Source organism: Sus scrofa, chromosome 18, assembly GCF_000003025.6.
Source record: "Sus scrofa isolate TJ Tabasco breed Duroc chromosome 18, Sscrofa11.1, whole genome shotgun sequence".
Classification (NCBI taxonomy): Eukaryota; Metazoa; Chordata; class Mammalia; order Artiodactyla; family Suidae; genus Sus; species Sus scrofa.
Genome location: NC_010460.4, coordinates 7,268,113 through 7,288,568, shown reverse-complemented (window position 1 = coordinate 7,288,568; position 20,456 = coordinate 7,268,113). Strand labels below are relative to the sequence as shown.

The 20,456-nt window shown below is 51.2% G+C and overlaps 3 protein-coding genes across 5 annotated transcripts in view; 1 reads left to right on the top strand and 2 right to left on the bottom strand.

Moving 5' to 3' along the window:
• TRPV5 (transient receptor potential cation channel subfamily V member 5) overlaps positions 1 to 3,383 on the bottom strand; it is a 56,780-nt gene extending 53,397 nt beyond the window's left edge. For 2 of the 3 annotated variants that reach the window (XR_002340352.1, XM_021078896.1), the window contains exons 1-3: positions 3,244 to 3,383; positions 2,682 to 2,881; positions 76 to 173 (exon numbers count right to left, since the gene is read on the bottom strand). Coding sequence is in view for 2 of the 3 variants with exons in the window: in XM_021078896.1 (XP_020934555.1) it covers positions 76 to 173; positions 2,682 to 2,809 (226 nt within the window). In the remaining variant the exon portion in view is untranslated. The remainder of the gene's footprint in view (positions 1 to 75; positions 174 to 2,681; positions 2,882 to 3,243) is intronic. The other variant, XM_003360094.5, reaches the window with a different exon arrangement.
• C18H7orf34 (chromosome 18 C7orf34 homolog) lies at positions 5,695 to 9,009 on the top strand. Its single transcript, XM_021078907.1, has 2 exons — positions 5,695 to 7,763; positions 8,570 to 9,009. The coding sequence occupies exons 1-2, from the start codon at positions 7,607 to 7,609 to the stop codon at positions 8,743 to 8,745; spliced, it is 333 nt and encodes a 110-aa protein (XP_020934566.1). The 5' UTR covers positions 5,695 to 7,606; the 3' UTR covers positions 8,746 to 9,009.
• KEL (Kell blood group, metallo-endopeptidase) overlaps positions 9,224 to 20,456 on the bottom strand; it is a 36,968-nt gene continuing 25,735 nt past the window's right edge. Inside the window, exons 14-22 of the mRNA XM_021078895.1 lie at positions 13,992 to 14,102; positions 12,666 to 12,764; positions 12,342 to 12,419; positions 11,805 to 11,905; positions 11,540 to 11,650; positions 11,326 to 11,393; positions 10,949 to 11,118; positions 10,495 to 10,590; positions 9,224 to 9,521 (exon numbers count right to left, since the gene is read on the bottom strand). Of these exons, the coding sequence (XP_020934554.1) occupies positions 9,360 to 9,521; positions 10,495 to 10,590; positions 10,949 to 11,118; positions 11,326 to 11,393; positions 11,540 to 11,650; positions 11,805 to 11,905; positions 12,342 to 12,419; positions 12,666 to 12,764; positions 13,992 to 14,102 (996 nt within the window). The 3' untranslated portion in view covers positions 9,224 to 9,359. The remainder of the gene's footprint in view (positions 9,522 to 10,494; positions 10,591 to 10,948; positions 11,119 to 11,325; positions 11,394 to 11,539; positions 11,651 to 11,804; positions 11,906 to 12,341; positions 12,420 to 12,665; positions 12,765 to 13,991; positions 14,103 to 20,456) is intronic.

The window sequence follows — 20,456 nt, the reverse complement described above, 5'->3', positions numbered from 1 at the left end:
CAGAACCTTTCTGAGTCCCAGAGTGGGGGGCGGGGACTTCTGTCCCTTCTCCATCACAGCAAACTCGGATCCCACCTCGTTGCCGAAAGTCACAGGTTCGGTCCAGCAGGAGTTTCTTCAGGACACACAAGTCATTCTCCTTGGCTGCCCGAAGCAGAGGTGACTCTCGAATCCTGGGAGAGGATGAACAGGAGTCAGAGACAGACAGGATGGCAGGGAGGCCAAGAGCGGAGAGGTACAAAGACACACCAAGTAGGCGGTGACACCCTGGATCGTGGCTTCCCAGACTCAAGCTGAGGGTCAGACTGGGGTGAGAGCCTGGTTCAGGTTCTCCCATGTGGTGGCATCTTGTCTCCTCTTCCCATGGGTCCTTGTGGCTCGGCTGAATGAGGGAGGCTGCCCAGACCATGGAACCAGTGGTCATGCTGGCCCTGGCCGGGTCAATCTAAGATGAGTAAATGCTTTGAGGACTTGGGAATCTAGAGCAGATGGAGGAGAGGGGCTTTCTGCCTGGGTTTCCTCCCTGCACACAGGCCTGCAGAACCAGCTCTGTTTAGATCATGAGCTGCTTAAGTTCTGCCTACCTACCTCAGGGGCTATTCAGATACACAGATACACATTCCTGCTGGGCTGAGGGCGGGGGATGGGTTGTGAGACCGACGGGGAAGGCTCTGTCTCTCCTCTAGTTTACCCTTGGACTCAAGTTTCTAAATACTTTGTTAAGTGAAGAGGAGCACGGCTCAGGGCTTCTCTGAGCATGTGCAGCTCGGCGTGGGAGGAAGGAACTCTGGGGACACATCCATCCTGTAGTACCTCTGCCGGTTAATCTTTGCTTCTCCCCTGCCTGGACGAGCCAAACAAGAGATAGAGCTGATTCCTGCTGGGCAAGTATGTGTTGTCTCTGAAGGTGAACACAGAGCCTGGTAGGTTGAGGGTTGCGAGGGGAGAGGTGAAAGGCAGATAAACAGATCGACTGGGGTTCCCCTGAGTTTGCCAGCCCCAAATGCTTCTCTTCCAATGGCCCCCTGAACCCAAGAGAGAAGTTTTATTCTTTTTCTTTTTTTCTGCACTTGCAGCATATGGAGGTTCCCAGGCGAGGGGTCGAATCTGAGCTGTAGCTGCTGGCCTACACCACAGCCACAGCAACACCAGATTTGAGCTGCTTCTGTAACCTACACCACAGCACATGGCAAGGTCTGATCCTTAATCCACTGAGCAAGGCCAGGGATTGAGCTGATGTCCTCATAGATATAAGTTGGGTTCATTTTTACTGTGCCATAATGGAAACTCTGAAGTTTTATTATTTCAAGAAATAGCTTTTGGAAGTTCCCATTGTAGTGCAGGGGAAACAAATCTGAATAGTATCCCTGAGGATGTGGGTTCGATCCCTGGCCTCACTCAGTGGGTCAGGGATCTGGTGTTGTTGTGAGCTGTGGTGTAGGTCACAGATGCGGCTCGGATCCCATGTTGCTGTGGCTGTGGTGTAGGCCGGCAGCTGTAGCTCCGATTGGACCCCTAACCTGCCGTCCTCCATATGCCTCAGGCGTGGTCCTAAACCCCCCCCCCCAAAGAAGTAGCTTTTGACTTCCAGGCTGAGCTTGCATCTGCCCCTCAAGGAAGCGTGCTCAGGAGGGACCGGCAGAGTGCAGGCCACCCCCCAGCCAACTCACCTAGACTCCTGGTGTGAGCGTGCCCAGCTCAGGGCAACCTGGGCCAGGACTCCAGGCTTCTGGCCCATGGCCCTCTGGAGAGGGGTCCAGGAACCACCTCTTTCCTGGATAGGACCTTAGTCCCACTCAAGTGCAGGAGGATGGAGGGAGACTAAATTTCTGCAGCAGGGCCTGGGACGGGGGTTGGTAAGCACGCAAGGAGCTTTTCCCGAATGGGGGCTCAGACGGCACTCAGGGCCTGCTTCACAAGGCATGAGACCCAGCGCCAAATTAAAACGCCGGCCCCCTTGTCCAAAAAGTATTAGGAATTTCAAGGTCATGATAACATGACACATTAAACCAAGTGTGGGCCCCTGTGCAACTGAAGATCCCTCTGCCCATGAGCCCAGCCCTGGCTGCCTCCCCATCCCCCCCCGTCTGCTAACAGCAGCTCTTGTGCATGAGAGACAAGCCCTGCAGACACCCCGAGGCAGAGGCTCATCTTCCAGGGTCTGGACCTTGGTGCTGGCCGTGATATGTTCTGCCTCCAGGAGTGCCAGCCCTGCCTGAACAGCCACCTTCCCAGGAACAGGCCCAGGCCTTTCTCAATCTCTGTCTCCTCAGGACCTGGCACAGCCCTGCACCCAGGAGACTCAGTAAAAGGTAGACGGACCCTATGAGTCAGCACTGGGACTCCCCCGTGTCACCTGGGCTTCCCTGGTCAGCAGGTCAGCTCCAGGTATTATATAGACGCGAGCTCTCCTCCCTGTTCCCATGCTCTCGACTCTCATTCTCGTCAGTGATAATTCCTCACTCCCTCTTAAATCAGCAAGTGTCCTAAAGCCCACAGGATCGCAGGCCTTCCCGGCAAGTTGCTCCCTCCCACCTGTCCCTGCTCCTCCCCTGGATGCTGCTCTCTGGTACCTGGGACATGAGCTCTGGCACTGAGCTCTGGGCTGCTCCAGGGAGGGGACAGACCCAAGAGGGCAGAGGGTTCGTAGCTCAGGGACGGGGGCCAGGGAGCAGCCTTACCTCTTCTGTTGCAGCATGTGGGCTTCATCCAGTTGCTGATCCCAGTCTTGCTGTCCCACCAGCCAGGAGGTCAGAAGTTTCTGGAGCTGGATCCAGAACCCTCTGGCCTTGGGCGGTGGAGCCCCCATGTCTCCTCCTTGTAGGCACTGGCAAGTTACAGGGATGTGGTTCAAGGGAGCCAGGCTAGGACTCAGCAGCAACTGCAGTGGAGGCAGGGGGGTTGGGGCTGGGATGGGGAGTGAGCGTTGCTCCAGGGTGGCGTGTGCGGTGTGCAGTCTGTGGCTGTGGGGTGTGGGGATGTGTGCACGTGCACCCAGGGGACTGAAGGCCCAGCCAGGAGAGAGAGGCTTTAACTGGAGGGGGAGGAGCTCTTTCTAGAGCAAGGCCCTGGGGCCCTGACCCTGCCCTGGAGCCTGAAGGGGCGGGAGGAGGGAGCCGGTTCCTATCAGTGGGCTAGGGCGGCTGAGACTGGGAGTGGAGAGGGGAGGGGCGGAGGAATCTGGACTGGGAGCTTCCGGAGCGAGCCCAGAAGATGGGTCCCGCAAGCGAGGGGAGCAATTACCTGGGATGCAGGAGTGTGCAGACGCAAAGCCCTCCAGCTCAGCAATCAGGCAGGTCCGGGTTTGAATCTTGGCCCTGAGTCCTTGCACATCAGTTAGGTGAACTTTCTGGGCCTCAATCTCCTAATCTGTGAAATCTGTAACACCTGCCCAGTCTCAGGACTGTGAAAGGCACAATCAATTGTGACAGCTTGACAACCGCGGCTTCTCCTTCCTTAGATGGGCTCAAGCCCCCCCAGGACTGTTTCCCTGAGCTGTGGTCCCCTCTGCCCTCCCCACCCACAGCCCTGCCTCAGAGGACGTCTCCTGGCTGCCCCTCCTCTAGAGGAAGCCCAGTGACTCCTCTTCCCTTCCAGCCTCTCCCTTCCAGTTAGAGGAGACCCCAGAGAGGGCTGCGCTTCTACAGAGGTTGAACAGCAGGAACTGAGTGGAGGTGGAGGAAATCATGGGACTCTCCAGGAATGAGTCAACAGGAGGAGTTTGGGTAAAGATAAGACAGTTTTAAATTAATTTATGATATGAGAGTTTCTAGTTCTCTTCCTGATTGTTTTCAAACAGGAATGTCCATAGTATTGAATTGCAGTCACTCAAAAGACCTATGAGTTACCTGGAAACCGGAACAAGGTACCTCCTTATTTGCTAAGTGAGAACATACAGCAGAAAGGGGTTCCTATGACTTCCTGGGGCTGGTGGCACAGTTGGAGATGGCTTGCAAGGTCCACGTCACACAGGAGATCCCCTTGCCTCTTGGGAAGCTTCTGCCTACAGAAAGATGAGAGGCTGGAGTGGAGATAAGCTGGGGACCCTTCCCCCTGCCCCTTGGGGGTTCTTCGGGAGCAGGGACTCCTCCCTTCTTTGGCTGTAAGAAAGAGAGTCCTCCTCCAGTGATTGGATGGACAAAAGAACCCTTAGGGAAGGATGGAAATTGAAAGGAAAATAAATAAGGAAAGGAAGAGGAGGTGCCTGAGATGGGAGGAAGCGTGCTGCCCCTGCGCCCCAGGGAGGGGGGAGATACTGGCTGGGAAGGGGGAGGGGTCACCTTGTGGGGCATTTTTCTGCTTCGCTGGGGGTTGGGGCAGTGTGCGGTTGTAATGACCTCCGAAGCCTTGGGACTTCCAGTCTAAGGAGATGGAGGGAGCGATAAGGGTGAGGTGGGGGGTGTAGATGTGCTGATAAGCAGGGGCCAGCTGAGGAAAGGAGCACCTGCCCAGGAAACATTCAACCCATAAAGTTAGTCCTGGGGGCGGTGGGGGCGGGAGGGCCCGGTCAGAGCCGCACAGAGCAGGTGTGCAGGGGTTGGCCACCAAGGGCACGGTCCTTGGGTCTTAAGGGGGGGGGGCGTCCCCCACGCTCAGTCCATGCACTGTCCTCTCCACAGGAAGGGCAGAAGCCAGTTGCCTGAAGGGAACCAGGTTGTCCCACCTGTCCCAGCTGGGAGGCAGCTGGAGATGAAGAAATGGCTTCCCAATCCTTGAGTTCTCTCCTCCTCTGCCCTCTGGCTCCCCTTCGCCACCCGATCCCGCCATCCCCTTGGTCACGTCCTGCATGGCCACTCCATTCTCCCTTCTCTCCATCCTCCCATGGCTTTCTGCAGGCAGGGACACTGTAACAGCTCTGCCTCAGGCAGCAGCCTCCTAGCCCAATGATGCCTCAAGATCTAACGTGAGTCTGTAAGAGCAGGTCGGGCCCCTCACCCCACCGTCTTGTCCCAGAGCACCTTGGCGCCAAAGCAGCTAGACGTCTTCTTCTGATGTGATAAAGAGGAGGAAAACATATTAACCTGGATTTCAATTTTCAGGTGATCCATCCCCACCCTGGCTGCCTAGAGCCATGCAGGGAAATAATTTGAACACTATACTTTTTAAAAGAAATTTTTTTAAGATTTTAATTTTTTCTATTACAGTTGATTTACAATGTTCTGTCAATTTCTGCTGTACAGAAAAAGTGACCCAGCCGTATATATATATATATATACATATATATATATATATATATATTCCTTTTCTCTCATTATCCTCCATCATATTCCTTGACAGGTGACTAGATATATTTCCCTGTGCTATATGGCAGGATCTCATTGCTTATGCACTCCAAATGCAATAGTTAATCTATTAACCCCAGATTCCCAGTCTGTCTCACTCTCTCTCCCTCCCCCTTGGCAACCACGAGTCTGTTCTCCAAGTCCATGATTTTGTTTTCTGATAAAGGAAAGGTTCCTTTATGCCATATATTAGATTCCAGGTATAAGTGATATCATATGGTATTTGTCTTTCTCTTTCTGACTTACTTCACTTAGGATGAGAGTCTCTAGTTCCATCCATGTTGCCACAAATGGCATTATTTTGTTCTTTCTTATGGCTGATAACAGCATAGTATTCCATTGTGTATATATACCACATCTTCTTAATCCATCTGTTGATTATGTCTTCGCTATTATGAATAGTGTTGCTGTGAACATAGGGGTGCATGTATCTTTTTCAATGAAATTTTTGTCCTGATAAATGCCCAGGAGTGGGATTGCCTGGACAGTATACTTTAAAACACCAATGGCAATCGTCATTGGATGGTGGAATTCTTAGCCTTTTATGCTTTTCAGACTTTGACAAATAATTCTGGAGTGAGAAACAAAGGTAAAGGGACCCCTAGTCTCCTAGGAGCATGTACACCACTGCACAGGGCGTCAGGTGGGTAGGTGGGGAGGAAACTGAAGCAGTGACAGTCAGGATCGCCCATGTAAGACACCCCCGCCCCAGCCCCCAGCAACCCATACTTAAAGAGCTGGAGATGGCTTCTCAGTTAGCAACCAAGAGGCTCCTCTCCCAAAATAGCCAGGAGGAGGTGAGCAATTTTTTTTTCCATGCAAACATCATTTCCTGGGCCTGCAAGTCAATGAGTGCAAGGGAGGGGTGACAGAATCACCTGCTAACTTAATCTTGCCTCTCCCATCCTCAAGTGACCTCCTATAACACTCCCCGGTCACCCTGTCACCTGGCTTGGATCGCCTGGAGGAACACAGCAAGCAGCGTCTGCTGTCCTGTCCAGGGGGCAGCCTTGGGGTATCTGTGGGAGGGAAGTGCCCCAGGCCCTTCCGTTTATGCAACCCCCCTCTTTCAGGAAGTGTGCGTGTCTCTGAGCACATCCTCACCGCTGCATTTGGTGGTTCATTCAGGTGTCAAGTGCATGGTTGCCAGGAGAGGTGTGAGCTGGTGGTGACAGTTTCAGCCTGTCTAAAGTGTCCTTCCTCCTGTCACTCAGGGCTTGTATCTGTCTCTGGCTTTCCAGGGCAGGTCTGTCTCCCTGAAGCCACCCTACCCTACCCTGCCCCCAACCACCTCTGCTCCAGGCAGCAGATGCTAATTAGCCACAACCCATTCCTGCCTGCAGATCTGTGCCCACCAGGGTCAAGGGCAGGGCCAGCCTGGGGATATGAAGGCCGGTTTTTTGAGATCCCTTATGTGGGATCCTTGCCTCTGCCACACTGTTTTTTCTCTCCGGGCTCTAACTCCTCTGACCCTTTAGAGCCCGAGCCTCTAGCAGCTCCCCCTCTGTGTCTGAGTACAAAAGGATGTGCACTTCTATTAGCACAAGAGGGCAAAGGCTAGGAAAAGGGAAAGCTAGGAAAAGATGGGGGGGAGGACGAAGAATGAGAGCACAGGTTCCACTTGGGTCCAGGGCTTCTTCTCCCTGTCTCTGTCTGTCTCTCACTTAGAGTGGGTACCTTGTCCCCCCTCCACACTGCCCTCCCCCTCCCTCATTTTTGATGGATCCAAGTTTCATGCACAGCTCAGGACCTGAACATCTGCATTTCAACATCCAGTCTCGGCCTCAGCTTCCGCAAGTAGCTTCCCTTCAAGAAAGGCGGCACAGAGGCCTGGGAAGGTGTGATATTTAGACTCTAAAGAATAGTCGAGAGGCCTACTCTGCCCTTTTTTATCAATATGATCTTCAGTGAGCAGGTCATTTACTGTGAGAGCCTCAATTTCCTCATCTAGATAATGGGTACAGCAATACTATGATTCTGAGTCCTGGTTGCCATGGGGATCTGATGATATAATGGACGGTAAAGACTCCACAAACTCTGAAGTCAACAGAGGATGGCCCCCTATGGTCACCCAGAAGCCTCTGCTGTCCCCTGCCAGCTACTCTCCACGCTTCCTGCCTGCCTGTGGAATTCTCCCTCCAGTGAGCCAGGGTGAAGGTGGAGCCCACGGCTGTGATGTCACAGAGCTCATGACATCAGAGGTCCTGCGGAAGGGAAAGGGAGAAGAGGGTTCTGGGAAGAGGTAAGGGCAGGGACAACGGACCAGGGAGGGCAGAGGGGGAGCCTTCTGGGCACTGGGGACCAGGGAAAGCCAACAGCAGCAAATGGGCAGGCCCATGACTTCCCTGGGCTCCCAGCTCTGCAGGACAGTGTTCCTGGCAGCCATTCTGTTGCTGCTGCAGTGGGTGAAGGGGGTGAAGCCTCAGAAAGGGAGCCTGGGCCCTGATGAGAGGGGTCAGAAGGAGAAAACACCCTCGACAGGTGGGTGGAGAAGGCAGATGAGCTTGGAGTCACAGATCAGAGCTCTTTGGAGCCAGAGCATCATGCCTCAGGCCAAAGTGAAAGCTGGGATAGGTTTTGGAGTTCCTGTCGTGGCTCAGCAGAAACGAGTCTGACTAGTATCCATGAGGACACATGTTCGATCCCTGGCCTCGCTCAGTGGGTTAAGGATCTGGCATTGCTGTGAGCTGTGGTGTAGGTTGCAGATGGGGCTCAGACCCTGTGTTGCTGTGGCTGTGCTGTAGGCCAGCAGCTATAGCTCTGATTCGACCCCTAGCATGGGAATCTCCATATGCCATGGATGTGGCCCTAAACAGATAAAAAGAAAGAAAGAAAGCTGGGATAGATTTGGGTTCTGGGTGGTCACCCCAGACCCCACTACTGCAGCAGGAGTGTCATGGGAAGGGAGCTGGAACGGAGGGTCCTTGCCAGGGCCGTACTCAGGGAGGACGAGGGTGGCAGGAAGTGAATGGGGCTGTGTGAATGCTGGACCAGGGTCTCCTAAGTTCTTCCTTCTCTAAGATGGTCCCTCACCTCAGACGATGTAACACTTTGGAGGAGGCAGTCTCAGTTGGCAGTGGGGCATGTGTGAACTTGAGTTGGGGTGACTGTTGCACACAGACCGGAAGAGACCTCCAGATGAGTGTCACCTCTGCAGTCACAGACAAGGGGGTGGGTGGATGGGCTCTCAGGTTCCCCAGCTCCTTCCCCTTCCTGGTGCGGGCCAGTGGTAGGGTGGGGGCAGTTAGAACCAGTCCTTTCATGCCATCCCCTCTCCCCTGTTCCAGACCCAGAGCAAGAGCAGTTCGAAGAGCACTTTGTGGCCTCTTCCGTGGGTGAGATGTGGCAGATGGTGGACATGGCCCAGCAAGAAGACAAGAGATCAGAGACAGCAGCCATCCGTGACCACCTGTTTGACCTCGCCTTCTGCTTGAACCTGGCCAGCATCATGGTTTTTTTATGAGGGATGTTGAGGCAGAGGCGGTGGGCTGGTTCCTGGTGGAGGAGCTGGACATCTACCTCCGCTTCATGATAGCGTACTGACCCTCTCTCTCTGTGAGGCTCCAGGGCTCTTCTCCCTGGACGCAGCTTCAGAGAGGTCTTTCCAGCCATCCACAGCCACCACCCAACTGCCTCCCCATGCCCCGAGTGCCATCCCCTAGACCCCAGACCCCTGCCCTTCTCCCTTCCAGCCTCTCCTGGATTTGTTCAGGACAACAGACTTGGGGAAGGAGGCAGCAACAATGAAAGTAATAACAAACCCTGAAAACCACTGGGGGCCACTTAATTTTGTCCCTACCTCTGCTTAATCACCCAACCTCTGGCCCACCGACCTTCAGACCAACTACTGGTTCTTTCTTTGTCTCATGTCCATGGAACTCTGCTTGGCATTTTCTCCTCCTTTTCAGTCTGACTTCTAGGTGGAGCACATATCAGGAGTCTTTATGAGACAGGCAGAAGCCAAGGACCAGGTTTTATTTGGGGAGCAGAACGGGAGAGAAGTCCATCCTGATTTCATGGACAGGGCAAGGAGACAATGATACGTCCATACTGAGGGCTCTTTGGCAACTGGCCAGCTTACCAGAGTTGGCAGCGGATGGAGGGGTTCATGGGAGCACCAGGGGGGCAGTGGAAGTGTCTGGCGAAGGCTGGGCTGTTGCTCACGGGCCCGTGGGTTCGGAGGATAGCAGGGCTGTGAGTATCCTGAGGATCCTGGAAGTTGGGGTCCTTACACATGACCTGGGGGGAAAGAGAGGTCCACACAAGCTAAGGAGAAGAGCAGGGTCAGAGTTCCCATTGTGGCACAGCAGAAACGAATCCAACCAGGAACCATGAGGTTGTGGGTTCGATCCCTGGCCTTGCTCAGTGGGTTAAGGATCTGGCATTGCTGTGAGCTGTGGTGTAGGCTGACAGCTACAACTCCAATTAGACCCCTAGTCTGGGAACCTCCATATGCCGTAGGTGCAGCCCTAAAAAGAGAAGAAAAAAAAAAGAGAAGAGCAGGGTTGATGAGGGTTAAGAGGACCCGGCAGAGCTGGTGACCAGGTGGTGACGAGGGATAGCAGACAGAGGCAAAGACAGGGATAGGAACATTCCAAGGGCCACACGAAGACAAGATATTTGCCACTTGTAGGTCATTTAATCTGGCAGTGGGTACTCAGGGGAGGGCTGTGCTATGTAATCTTAACATTTATAAGTCACCTGGAGGTGGTCTATTGTAAACTCTGCAGGGGTCTTTGCACGTTCTGAGGAATTGGGGGCCATGTATGTTGAGGGAGCATGTGGCACTTGGGGGGGTTATGTCAAGTGGGGAGCACTTGACACCTGAGGGTGAAATTGCAGAAGCGGAATGCGGTCTATGGACCTTCTGTTAAGGCTTTTGTTAAGGGATATGTATTTCCAGGAGAAGAAGCGAAAGAAGAAAAATGTTGGGCTCATTCCAAGGAGGGATTGAGGAGGACAAGGGAGAAGAGGTTTTGAGGGTTATTACTGTTATTATTATTATTGCTGAATTTGGTGGAAGAATTGGCAGTAACATGAAAGGATGGTCCCAATGAGACATGTGTGAAAGGATGAGAGTGGGGATGTGTGCAGAAGAGGGTGGGGAGCTTTGAGGGAAGATGATCAAGGGGAGGAGAGAGCCTTGGGATGTTAACACTCAGGTATTTATCGGATGTGGGGTGAGCCCTGGTGGGAGGGGTCAGCCGCTTACCTGGGCATAGCTTCGGAAGAAGAGCTGCTGGGGGCTCAGGTCCTGGTTGGGTAGGGTGGTCTCCCCACGGTACCGTAACAGCCTCTTGTTGTATGCCTGGATGTAGGAGTGGGATGGAGAGCAGCCCTCAGAACCCAGACCCGTGGCCATTCAGAAGTCCGATGCCTCACACGCCATACCCAAAGCCAGTTCATGGCCCTTCTTCCCAAGTTCTACCCCGACGCACTGGTCTGAGCTGGGAGAAAATATACTTGTCGTTAGATCTATGGATATCATAGAAAACAGGGCCCTGTGGAGTAGGAAGGGGGGATCCTCACATTGGCATCTATTCAGTGGGGACGTGAAGGGCAGAAAGCTTTGCTTATTTGCATCAGGGATGGAGGAAGGAAACACTGGGGACAGGCTGTCTAGCCTGCTGGTAAATATAGGTCCTGGCCCTTGGGATGTGAGTTACCTGCAGTGCAATGGCCAGCCCCCCTGTGTCTGCGGCATCCTCCAGGAATGAGTAGGAGCCATTGAAGGAGATTCCACTGGGTAGTGGAAAGCCAGCATAGTGGCGCTCCAGGCACTGCAGCGCCTCCTGTAGGGCATGGGAGTCACAGGCCGGGCAGCCCCCAGGGAGTACTGTTGAAAATGGGACAAGGGCATGAAATGGTGAGGCAGGATGCAAAGGTGAGGACATGGGGGTACCACAAAGCGAGCTGGCTCCCAGGAGCATGGTGGAGGCTTCAGGACCATCCCACCCGGAGCCCTCACACAGCCTCCCTTTCTCCTCCTCTAGGCCTCCTTTGGGACCTTCACCTGGGTTCCTGATAGCCTAGGCTTACTCACACAGCTGGTAGAAGATGTGCAAGAGCTCATGGGCCATGATGCTGCCAGCAGCGCCGTAGTTCACGGCTCTAGGGAAACAGGCTTGTCTTACCCCCAGAATCCTTCCAGGTTTTTGGCCCCAGTTCTCTCGCCACAATTCCCATCCATCACTCATCATAACATGGTCCAGGGCTCTTGGGAAACAGCCTCCCCACCCTCACAGAATGGCTTGTACCTGGGGTAGCCAGGGTGGAAGAATGGGGGTTGGAGGAGTCCGGCTGGAAAGACTACCACATGGTCAGATATTGAATAGTAAGCATTGACCCTCCAGGGGGACACGTGCCACCTGTGGGAAGAGCAGCTCCATCATTTACTGCCCCCCCACCCCCACCCAGATACATGTGGCCCTTCCCAAATACTGGTACTGCTCCTGCTCTCCCGGCGTTCTTTCCTACTCATTTTGGATGGCTAGCTCTAGGATGCCATGTCTTGTGCCATACCTGTGGCTGGGAAAAGGCTGCAAGAAACTCCGGATAATTCTAGCTCGGCTGGATCGGATGCCACTCAGGAAGGATTGTAGGAAGCTGGGTCCAAGTTGCATCTGGGAGGAGGCAGGAGGTGACTCGGATACGCAGAGACAAATGAAGACGCACACTCTTATGCCCTGACGGGGGTGTGTGAACCCAGACAGATAAGTCCGGACACACAACCATTCCAAGAATAATGGAAAACCAACTCTGTGACACTACCACATGCTCGTGCAAATAGGCTTCACGCATACCAGCACACACACTCAAGCAAGTCACACAAATGCATGGGGCCATGTGTCCACACACGCATCATGAACTGAAAAGATTCTATTCTTCTGCTGGCAAGACCCACAGTGTGACTCTTTGCCCATCAATCCCTGGCAGCACCAGGGCAAGGGCAGTTCTGGTTAGGATCAACCAGGGAAAAGGACCTTCTGCCCCTCAGTGGGGCAGGGATGGTGAGGAAGTTGAGAACAAAAAGAGGAGCTGGCAAGGGCAGGGACCCACATCGTCGTATTCCTGCGTGGCCGGGTCTGGCTTCAGGGCCCATTCTGGGGCCCCCATGTTCACCTGAAGTTTGGTGATCTGGGAGGAGACAAAAAGGTAGAGGGAACCTAGCCACCCCAAGTCTAGCCGAAGCAAGGGCTCCTGCTCACTGCCCTGTCACTGCTGTGTGTGCAGCACATTGGTGTTTATACTTGCTCTGTACCCTGCGCCTTTAGCACCCTATTGAATATTGGATCAAGAGATCACCCAGGCACTGTGATCTCTTAATCCAATATTCAATTTACACCTGCTGCACGTTCCCACACTGTCTCCTTCCAGCCTTACCCTGTCCTGGGCCTCTCTCTGGGTCTCTTCATCCATCCAGGGAAGGCTTTGGAGGCGAGCAATGAGGGCATCCTTGATTGCAGTGAATAATTCCATGGCCTGGGGGCAGGAGGGGCAGGATAGAGAAATAGGATCAGGCTCAGCCTTGGTCCTGGGTCCTGCCCTCTAGGAAGTGGGCTTGGCCCTGAGGAGCTTCCAGAAAGAAAAAAATGGAAAGTGATATTTACTAGTGACCAAAACCCAGGGTACAGAGAGCTGTGGAGACAGGATGAAGGTATTAAGGACAGAAGGAAAGGTGGGAACTGGTCTTTCATGGTGGGGGAGGCAGTTCCTCCCAGTGGGGAGAGCTCAGCCTTTCTCTTGGCCAGGCAACCCGCCCAGAAAGTGGAGGGAGGAAGAGGGCCACCATGCCCTTCCCTGCTCTCCTGGGTCCTTGTCCTCATGCCCTCTTTCTTAAGGCCTGCATTTCCTCCTCCATCTCCCTGGGTTCTTCAGCTTCCCAGCAGCTGAAATCATCCCAGCTTCACACCCTGACAGTGTAGTTACTGCCTTCTCAGCTATCTACCGTCTTGGATAGTTCCCTTCTTGATGGAGGAAAACAGAGGACAACATCAGGAGCCTGAGTTCAAACCCTAAGGCTGTTTATTCAGTAGCTGTGTGACTGTGGGCAGGTTACTTAACCCCTCTGTGCTTTAAAATTAGAGTGATACTAAGAATTAAAGTAGTCCGTGTAAAGGGCTTGCAAGAGTATCAGGCACATGGTAGCACTGAAAAGTATTCAGTAGTTATTCATTTGCATGTCTCAAGATGATAGCATTCTATTTTCACATGGTTTTAAAAAATTGCATAAATAGGGGTTCCCACTGTGGCACAGGGGGTTAAGGATCTGACTGCAGCAGCTCGGGTTGCTGTGGAGGTGCAGGTTAGATCCCAGCCTGTAGCAGTGGGTTAAAGGATCCTGCGTTGCCGCAGCTGTGGCTGGATTCAATCCCTGGCCCAGGAATTCCATATGCCCTGAGTGCAGCCATAAAATAAAAAATCGTAAACAAGGAGTAGCCTTAGAGGTCATGGAATTCAATTTTCTCATTTTATGGTTGAAGAAACACAACGTGCAGGCAAGTCGGGTGACCTGGTTAGTGCGTGTCGTGTAGACTTTGTGTCCACAGCTAAACCGTGCAGCCCTCCCAACAGCGTGTCCCTCCCTGGGTTCTCTTTCTGTAACTGCCCGATTCCCTGACCACGGAGACCACTGAGAAGGGCAAAGTCAAGACAATTAGGAGGAGCTGGGTGGGGAGGGAAGGGGGCTGGGGAAGAGCCCTCACGTACAGCGCTCTGCGTGCTTGGGCTGAAGACCTCCTGGACAAACAAGGCTGCCAGTGTAGGCTCGAAGAAAGCCTCCATCTCCTCCATGCACGTCATCCAGCGGGGCTGGGTGGGCTACAGAGACAAAGCTGAATGAATGGCTCCCGTCAAGGGTTCTTTCTCATCTACTTTCCCAAGTCCATCTTGTCTAGTCCTCCACCCCAGAGGATGCTCCCTTTTCTATGCTTTACGGGTTTGGCTTCCTTTGCCCTATAAGCTCTTTGGGTGACACCCAGGGTTAACTGCTGCTCAGCAAAAAGGGGCCCCCATTTCCAGGATTAATCTCATGGGCTGGGCAAATTATTTTCCTTACTGCCTATTGGATTCGAAAGCCAGGCCTCTGGGAGGCATCCTTCTGAACAAAGGAAGGGCTCCTGGGTAGGAGAGGACTAGAGCTAACCCTCTTATTTTAGTAGGTCTGCTTGTTGCCTCATCCCCCCCCACCACATGCCCCGCCACGCACTCAGCCCAGGGATCCCAGAGGTGAAGACCACCGCCAGCCCCACCCCGCCCCCCAAACTTCTTTTCTTAAGATGGAATTTGAAGGAGGTAATTTCTCCCTGACTTCCACCTTCCTTCCCCACTCCTCAGATGGTTCTTGTGGATCATATAAGACCTTATCTTTTAAAGAAGAAAATTATCAGGATGAAATTGGGTTTTGTTTGCTATATTGTTAGGAGAAGAGGCCAAAAGAAAAGATGAGATATATGAATTCGGAGGACTAAGAAGCTTCCTATCAAAGCCGGGTAGAGACTGGAGGATAGGTAGACAGACTTCTTCAACCTCAAAGGCGGAGACAAAAACTCAAAGTGGGCCTTGGCATGTCAGGTGGTTTTTAACAGCAGAATGGAAAGTATAAGAAACATAAGAAAGATGGGAGTTCCCACTGTGGCTCAGCAGAAACGAATCTGACTAGTATCCCTGAGGACGTGGGTTTGATTCCTGGCCTCGCTTAGGGGGTTAAAGGATCCGGCGTTGACGTGAGCTGTGGTGTAGGTTGCAGATGTGGCTCAGATCCCGCACTGCTATGGCTGTGATGTAGACCAGCAGCTGCAGCTCCAATTCGACCCCTAGCCTGGGAACCTCCATATGCCATGGGTGTGGTGAAAGAAAGAAAGCGAGAGAGAGGACGGAAGGAAGGAAGGAAGGAGAGAGAAAGAAAGAAAGAAGGAGGGAAGGATGGAAGGAGGGAAGGAGGGAAGGAGGGAAGGAAGGAAGGAAGGAAGGAAGGAAGGAAGGAAGGAAGGAAGGAAGGAAGGAAGGAAGGAAGGGAAGGGAAGGGAAAGGAGAGGAAAGGAAAGGAAAGGAAAGAAGGAAGGAAGGAAGGAAAGAAAGAGAGATGCTGGGAGGTTTGGCAATGGGCGTGTATGGCTTTGAAGAGATGACCAAGGTCAGGCCTGGAGACGACACAGGGAGGACAAGAAACACATTCAGGGAACCAAAGGTTGGGAATGAGAGCTGGCCCGAAGGAAAGCTGACCTGGGCCTTAGGAAAAACCAGCTGACCTGCTCATTTCGGTTGAGTGGGATGAAGTCACAAGACTGCAATCCTGTAACTCGTGTCCTCCCCCAGATCTCACAGGGAAAGCAGTTAGGCTGCTACTAGGCACAGTGGCCTGGAGACTGGACAGAGTTTATGGGGCTTCCCACAAAAGAGGAAAGAGAAAGGGAAGCCAGTATCGCTGGGGCTGGAGACACTGCTGAGGCTGCCTATTGGGATGTTTACCACTTTGGAAGTTGTCCCAGACCTGGGTGCCCACATTTGTGTGTTCTGATCTGCCCCCTTTCCCTGAGGCCCGTTAAGGATGTCCTCCTGGTGAGAGAGGGCTCAGACCCTTTTGACAGTGTATTAGCTGGAGCTTTGAGATACAAACATGAAAAGCAAATGCAGATAGAAAGGAAATCTGGGTCTGACAGCAATGCCTGGGTCAAGGGCAGATTCGGCTGGCCACCCTCAGTGTCTTTCCCCCACAGGCTCCATGACAGGCTTGGCTCTAAGACTGCAGGGTGGAAGGCATCACCTCGGACAGCAGCAAATGCATTGGCCTTGAGCTTGGTAATGTGGACCTGCCTACTCTTTCCACGCCTCCTGGTTCCTGGGTTGTTCCCTGCTCCCTTTGGGGGCTGCCTTCCCTTTTTTCCACCAGCCTTTGCCTGCCCCATGCTGGTGCCCAAAGCCTGGGCCCCAGCAGGCCTGGACCAGGATACTGGAGAGTGTAGACGCCACCTCGGCCTACACATGGCAGACCCCCCACCCCTGCCCATGCCCCTCGGATTCTTTTGTCATGTTTGTGCTGGGTCCTTTGTTCCACGAGCAGAAAAGTGACTTTCAGAAGCAGTAAATAAATATAAGCCTCAGAGGGGGAGATTGACAGGTTATATATTCATCTGCCATCTCTTAAGAAGTAGGGTGATAGGGTACACGACAGTGATTGAAAATAGAGAAAGAGGGGGAAAAATCATTGCTAAAATATAAAGGATGGAAAAGATACTTCAAACCCAGGATAATGAGTCTCAGCAGACATTTTAAAGAACAGAAAAAAGTCGCAGATAGAACCTTAGAAACACGAGGAATGATCGAAATCAGGAAAAAAAATCCCAAGAGTCTGGAGGGAAACAAATGTGTGCGTAACTTTCGGTAATAAGGGGAAAGAAGATTTTAGAGATTACAGGCCAGCCAGGAGTCCTTAATGTTCATTTCTAAACGAAATCCTGGAACGAATCATTAAACCGACTATTTTTGAACACTTGGAAAATAATGTGTAACTACAAAAGGGCCTCAGTGTGGGATCACGGAGGACAAATAACGTCAGAACCATTCAAAAACTTCCCTGGTTTAAAGGGTCACTCAGGATAAATCATAAATCAAGAGCCATAAATTAAAATAGGGGCCATGCGGTAACGTAACTGAGAGAAGCAGTCCAACCTCTGAACCCCAGCGTGTGGATGGCAAACCAGAGACAGAGGGGCATCCCTCCCAGCCACCGGCATCCCTCAGCTCCAGACATCTGCTGCCCCTGGAAAGGGCTCAGCACTGCCTGAACCTCACATTTACAACAGCAAGAACAACAAAGCCTGGAAATCTGACTATTGATGGGCTATTGCCTAATTTTTGAAGGTTGGCCATTAATGAAAGGTTTGTAAAAAGCTTTAAAGGCCAACCAAACACACCTCAAGGCCAGATTCATCCTGAAGGAGCAACGCAGGGCTTCCTCTGAACAAAGAGTCCCGTCTTTACTAAACATGGATTATTAACTTCAACCCTCGTACTTCAATTACACCAGCTCTAAAAATGAGCCTAATAGCTGTTCCACCTTCCTCCTAGAGCTGTTTGGAAAAGCAGGTGAACTAATACATGGAGAATGTTCTGTAAATTTCTACCCCACTCTGTGGGCATTATTTTGATTTCAGGAAAACATGAATTACATCTTTGTGAATCAGCAGGAGATAACAACATTAGGTGACAGTGTGACTTGTGTGGCTTCTCGGCTGGCTGATCCATAGGGAACAGCACTGATTAATGATTCCAAGTTAATACAAGCTTCTCCTATTGCCCCCACCAAACCTTGTGATATACCCTCACCTCTTTCCTGACTTATTTCTCTGTAACACTTAACGCAGCCGCACATACTTTATTTAGTTTAGTGTCTTCCTGCCTCCATTAGAATATTAAGATTTTTATCTATTTTATTCATGAAACATCCCGTGGGCCTAGAGAAGTGTCTGGCGTAGAATAGATGTTCATTAAATAATTGCTGCATAAATGAATAGAGGACCATAGAGCCAGGTCTTCAATAAACTGACCTGATACTTCCCCTCCTCCCTGCAGAATTTTACCAGTAATCTAGATGAAGATACACTAAATTAAACCACCAAGGACCCAAGGAAGAAATAGCAGATGATTGAAACAAAGGCTAAAATTACTGAATAAATTGCGATGTTGCGCTGAATATCAGTGGTTCCTATCTAACAGGCACATATGGAAAGTTCTGCTTTTCATTCTCAAAAATATGCTCTTCAAGTTTAATAAGAGAAAGACCTTTTTCATTGACTATATATTCAAAATTAATACACTAAATATGGTCTAAGAAGGAGACCTAGACGTCCTTCTGAATAAAGACACTGTAAATCAGAATTCATTCAGAATATGATGAGAAATTTGTAAACAACGATCATTGGGTATAAATACAATTTGGGGTCAAATCAAGGCCAAAACCTTGGTGGTATCTTTGACTCCACTCTGCCTTTCATACCACACATCCATCCAGAAACACCACTGCTTATTGTCCAAATACATTCTTTTAAAGCACAACACAGACAGTTCCTGCTGTGACTCAGCGGAAATGAATCTGACATGAGGACGCAGGTTCGATCCCTGGCCCCACTCAGTGGGTTAAGGATCTGGCATTGCCATGAGCTGTGATGTAGGTTGCAGACGCAGCTCAGATCTAGCGTTGCTGTGGCTGTGGTGTAGGCTAGCAGCTGGAGCTCTGATTCGACCCCAGTTTGGGAACCTCTATATGCCATGAGTGTGGCCCTAAAAAGACAAAACAAAAACAAAAACAAACAAAAACCAAATAAAGCACAACACAGATAAATCCTTCTATGGCCCCTGTTTCATGCCAAGAAAAGCCCAAGTCCTTACACTGACGTCCCAGGCCTTGGATAACCCCCTGACTTCCCTGTCCTATTTCCTCCCTATTCTTATCCCCTGTGCTTTCTCTCTTCCAGCTGTGCTGGCTTCCTGGCTGATTCTCAAATCCCAGGGCAGGCTCCAGCAGCAGCAGGACAGCCTCCCATAAGCCCAGAGCCTCTGGGAGGACCCTTCATTCTGCACCCAGCCTTCGCCAGCCTGCACCATGCCTCCTTGCAATGAAATGATACCCCCTTTCTTTGCCAGAAAACCCCCTTCCCCTCCCTAGATACCACTTTTGTCCTTCCTCCAACACAGATAGCCCACTGGATCACTTAAACCCACCCCAAACTCTCCTTCTTGGTAATTCCAAGTGTATCTGTTATCTACACAAGAGTTTTCTCGAAACACAGCTATGCCCAGCCATTTACTTAGTGCATGATGGCTTTTTTGCAACAAGGAGAGTTGCATGGTTGCAACACCTATCACATAGACCGCAAAGCCAAAAATATTTGCTATCTTGACCTTTATAGAAAGAATTTGCCAACGCAATGTTTGTACCACCCACGATTTCTCAATCCCGCAGAGTACGTGGTAAAAAAAACATGGTCTCATGGGTCAGACAGACATGTTTTGGAGTCTATTCCTTAACTTAGGAGCTGTGTGGTCTTGGGAAAGTTACTTGTCCTTTCTGAGGACCTCAGAGTGCTTCTGGGAGGAGTAGATAATCTAAGCAAGGCCTGATGTAGAGTGACCACTAGGGGTCTTTCAGCCGTTATTACTGTGTGTCATATTTGGTGTTATTCTAGGCAGGTGAAAGGGCTCCACCAAGTCCCAGAACAATTTGTTGGTAGAGCTAGATTTAGATTTTATGCCCAAGGAGAATAATATGTCCGAAAGGATATATACGGATGTATAGAATACATATATATAAAGGATATACATGTATATAAAGGGTAGGAAATTCAGCAATTCGTAAACCTACTGCTTTTTGAGTGTGAGTTTCAGTGCTGGCACCCATACACCCTTCAAGAAGCGCCACTAGGATTCTGGGATTTACATAAAGTTGTTTTTTACCAGGGATTTTGTAGCAGCCCCAACTAAGAAGAGTTGGGGCTCTGCTCCACTCCACCTGAGTCAAGAAAAAAGGTGGGCACAAGGTTCTTGGGGACTAGGCCACCTGAGTGAACATTCTAAGGAGTATTTTAAAACAACAACAATAATGGTTAAGCACACAGACACTGGCGCCAGACTGCCAGAGTTCAAATCCTAGAGCTCTAGCAAATTCCTAGCTATATTGCCTCAAGGGAGATCCTCAACTTTGTGGTCTCGATTTACCCATCAATCAAAGAGGAACACAAGAATTTGCCCATCTCCTAGAATTGTTGGGATCAAATTAGCTCTTATATCTAAAGGGTTTAGAAAAATGCCTGGCACATTATAAATTCTCAGTGTTGGCAATAATTACATTCCAGCCCCTGTGTATATTCCCCTCTCTGGATTCCACAGCTATTTCAGGTGGTCAAAGCAATGAGCTTCTCCAGGACCAAGGAATGGCCCACAGGTTACTAAGCAAAGAAACTGCACTGATTTTCAAGACTACCCTGAGGCCTTGACTGAGGTTGGAGGGCATCTAATGTTCAGGATGCCTCCTCTGGCATTTGGATGTGTCAACCTAGGATTTCAAAGTTCTCAGGAACCTATGAACAGAGCAGACTTTGGTTGGTGAAATGCATTTGGTACACAGCCCCTCCAACACATGGAGATTTTGTACCATGAAGCAGCCGGGGTGGTGAA

Excerpts from the sequence above, each read along its gene's own strand:
- C18H7orf34 (XM_021078907.1), top strand. The coding sequence starts at position 7,607 with ATGGGCAGGCCCATGACTTCCCTGGGCTCCCAGCTCTGCAGGACAGTG. Across the intron at positions 7,764-8,569 it reads GGAGAAAACACCCTCGACAG|ACCCAGAGCAAGAGCAGTTC; the intron begins GTGGGTGGAGAA and ends CCCCTGTTCCAG.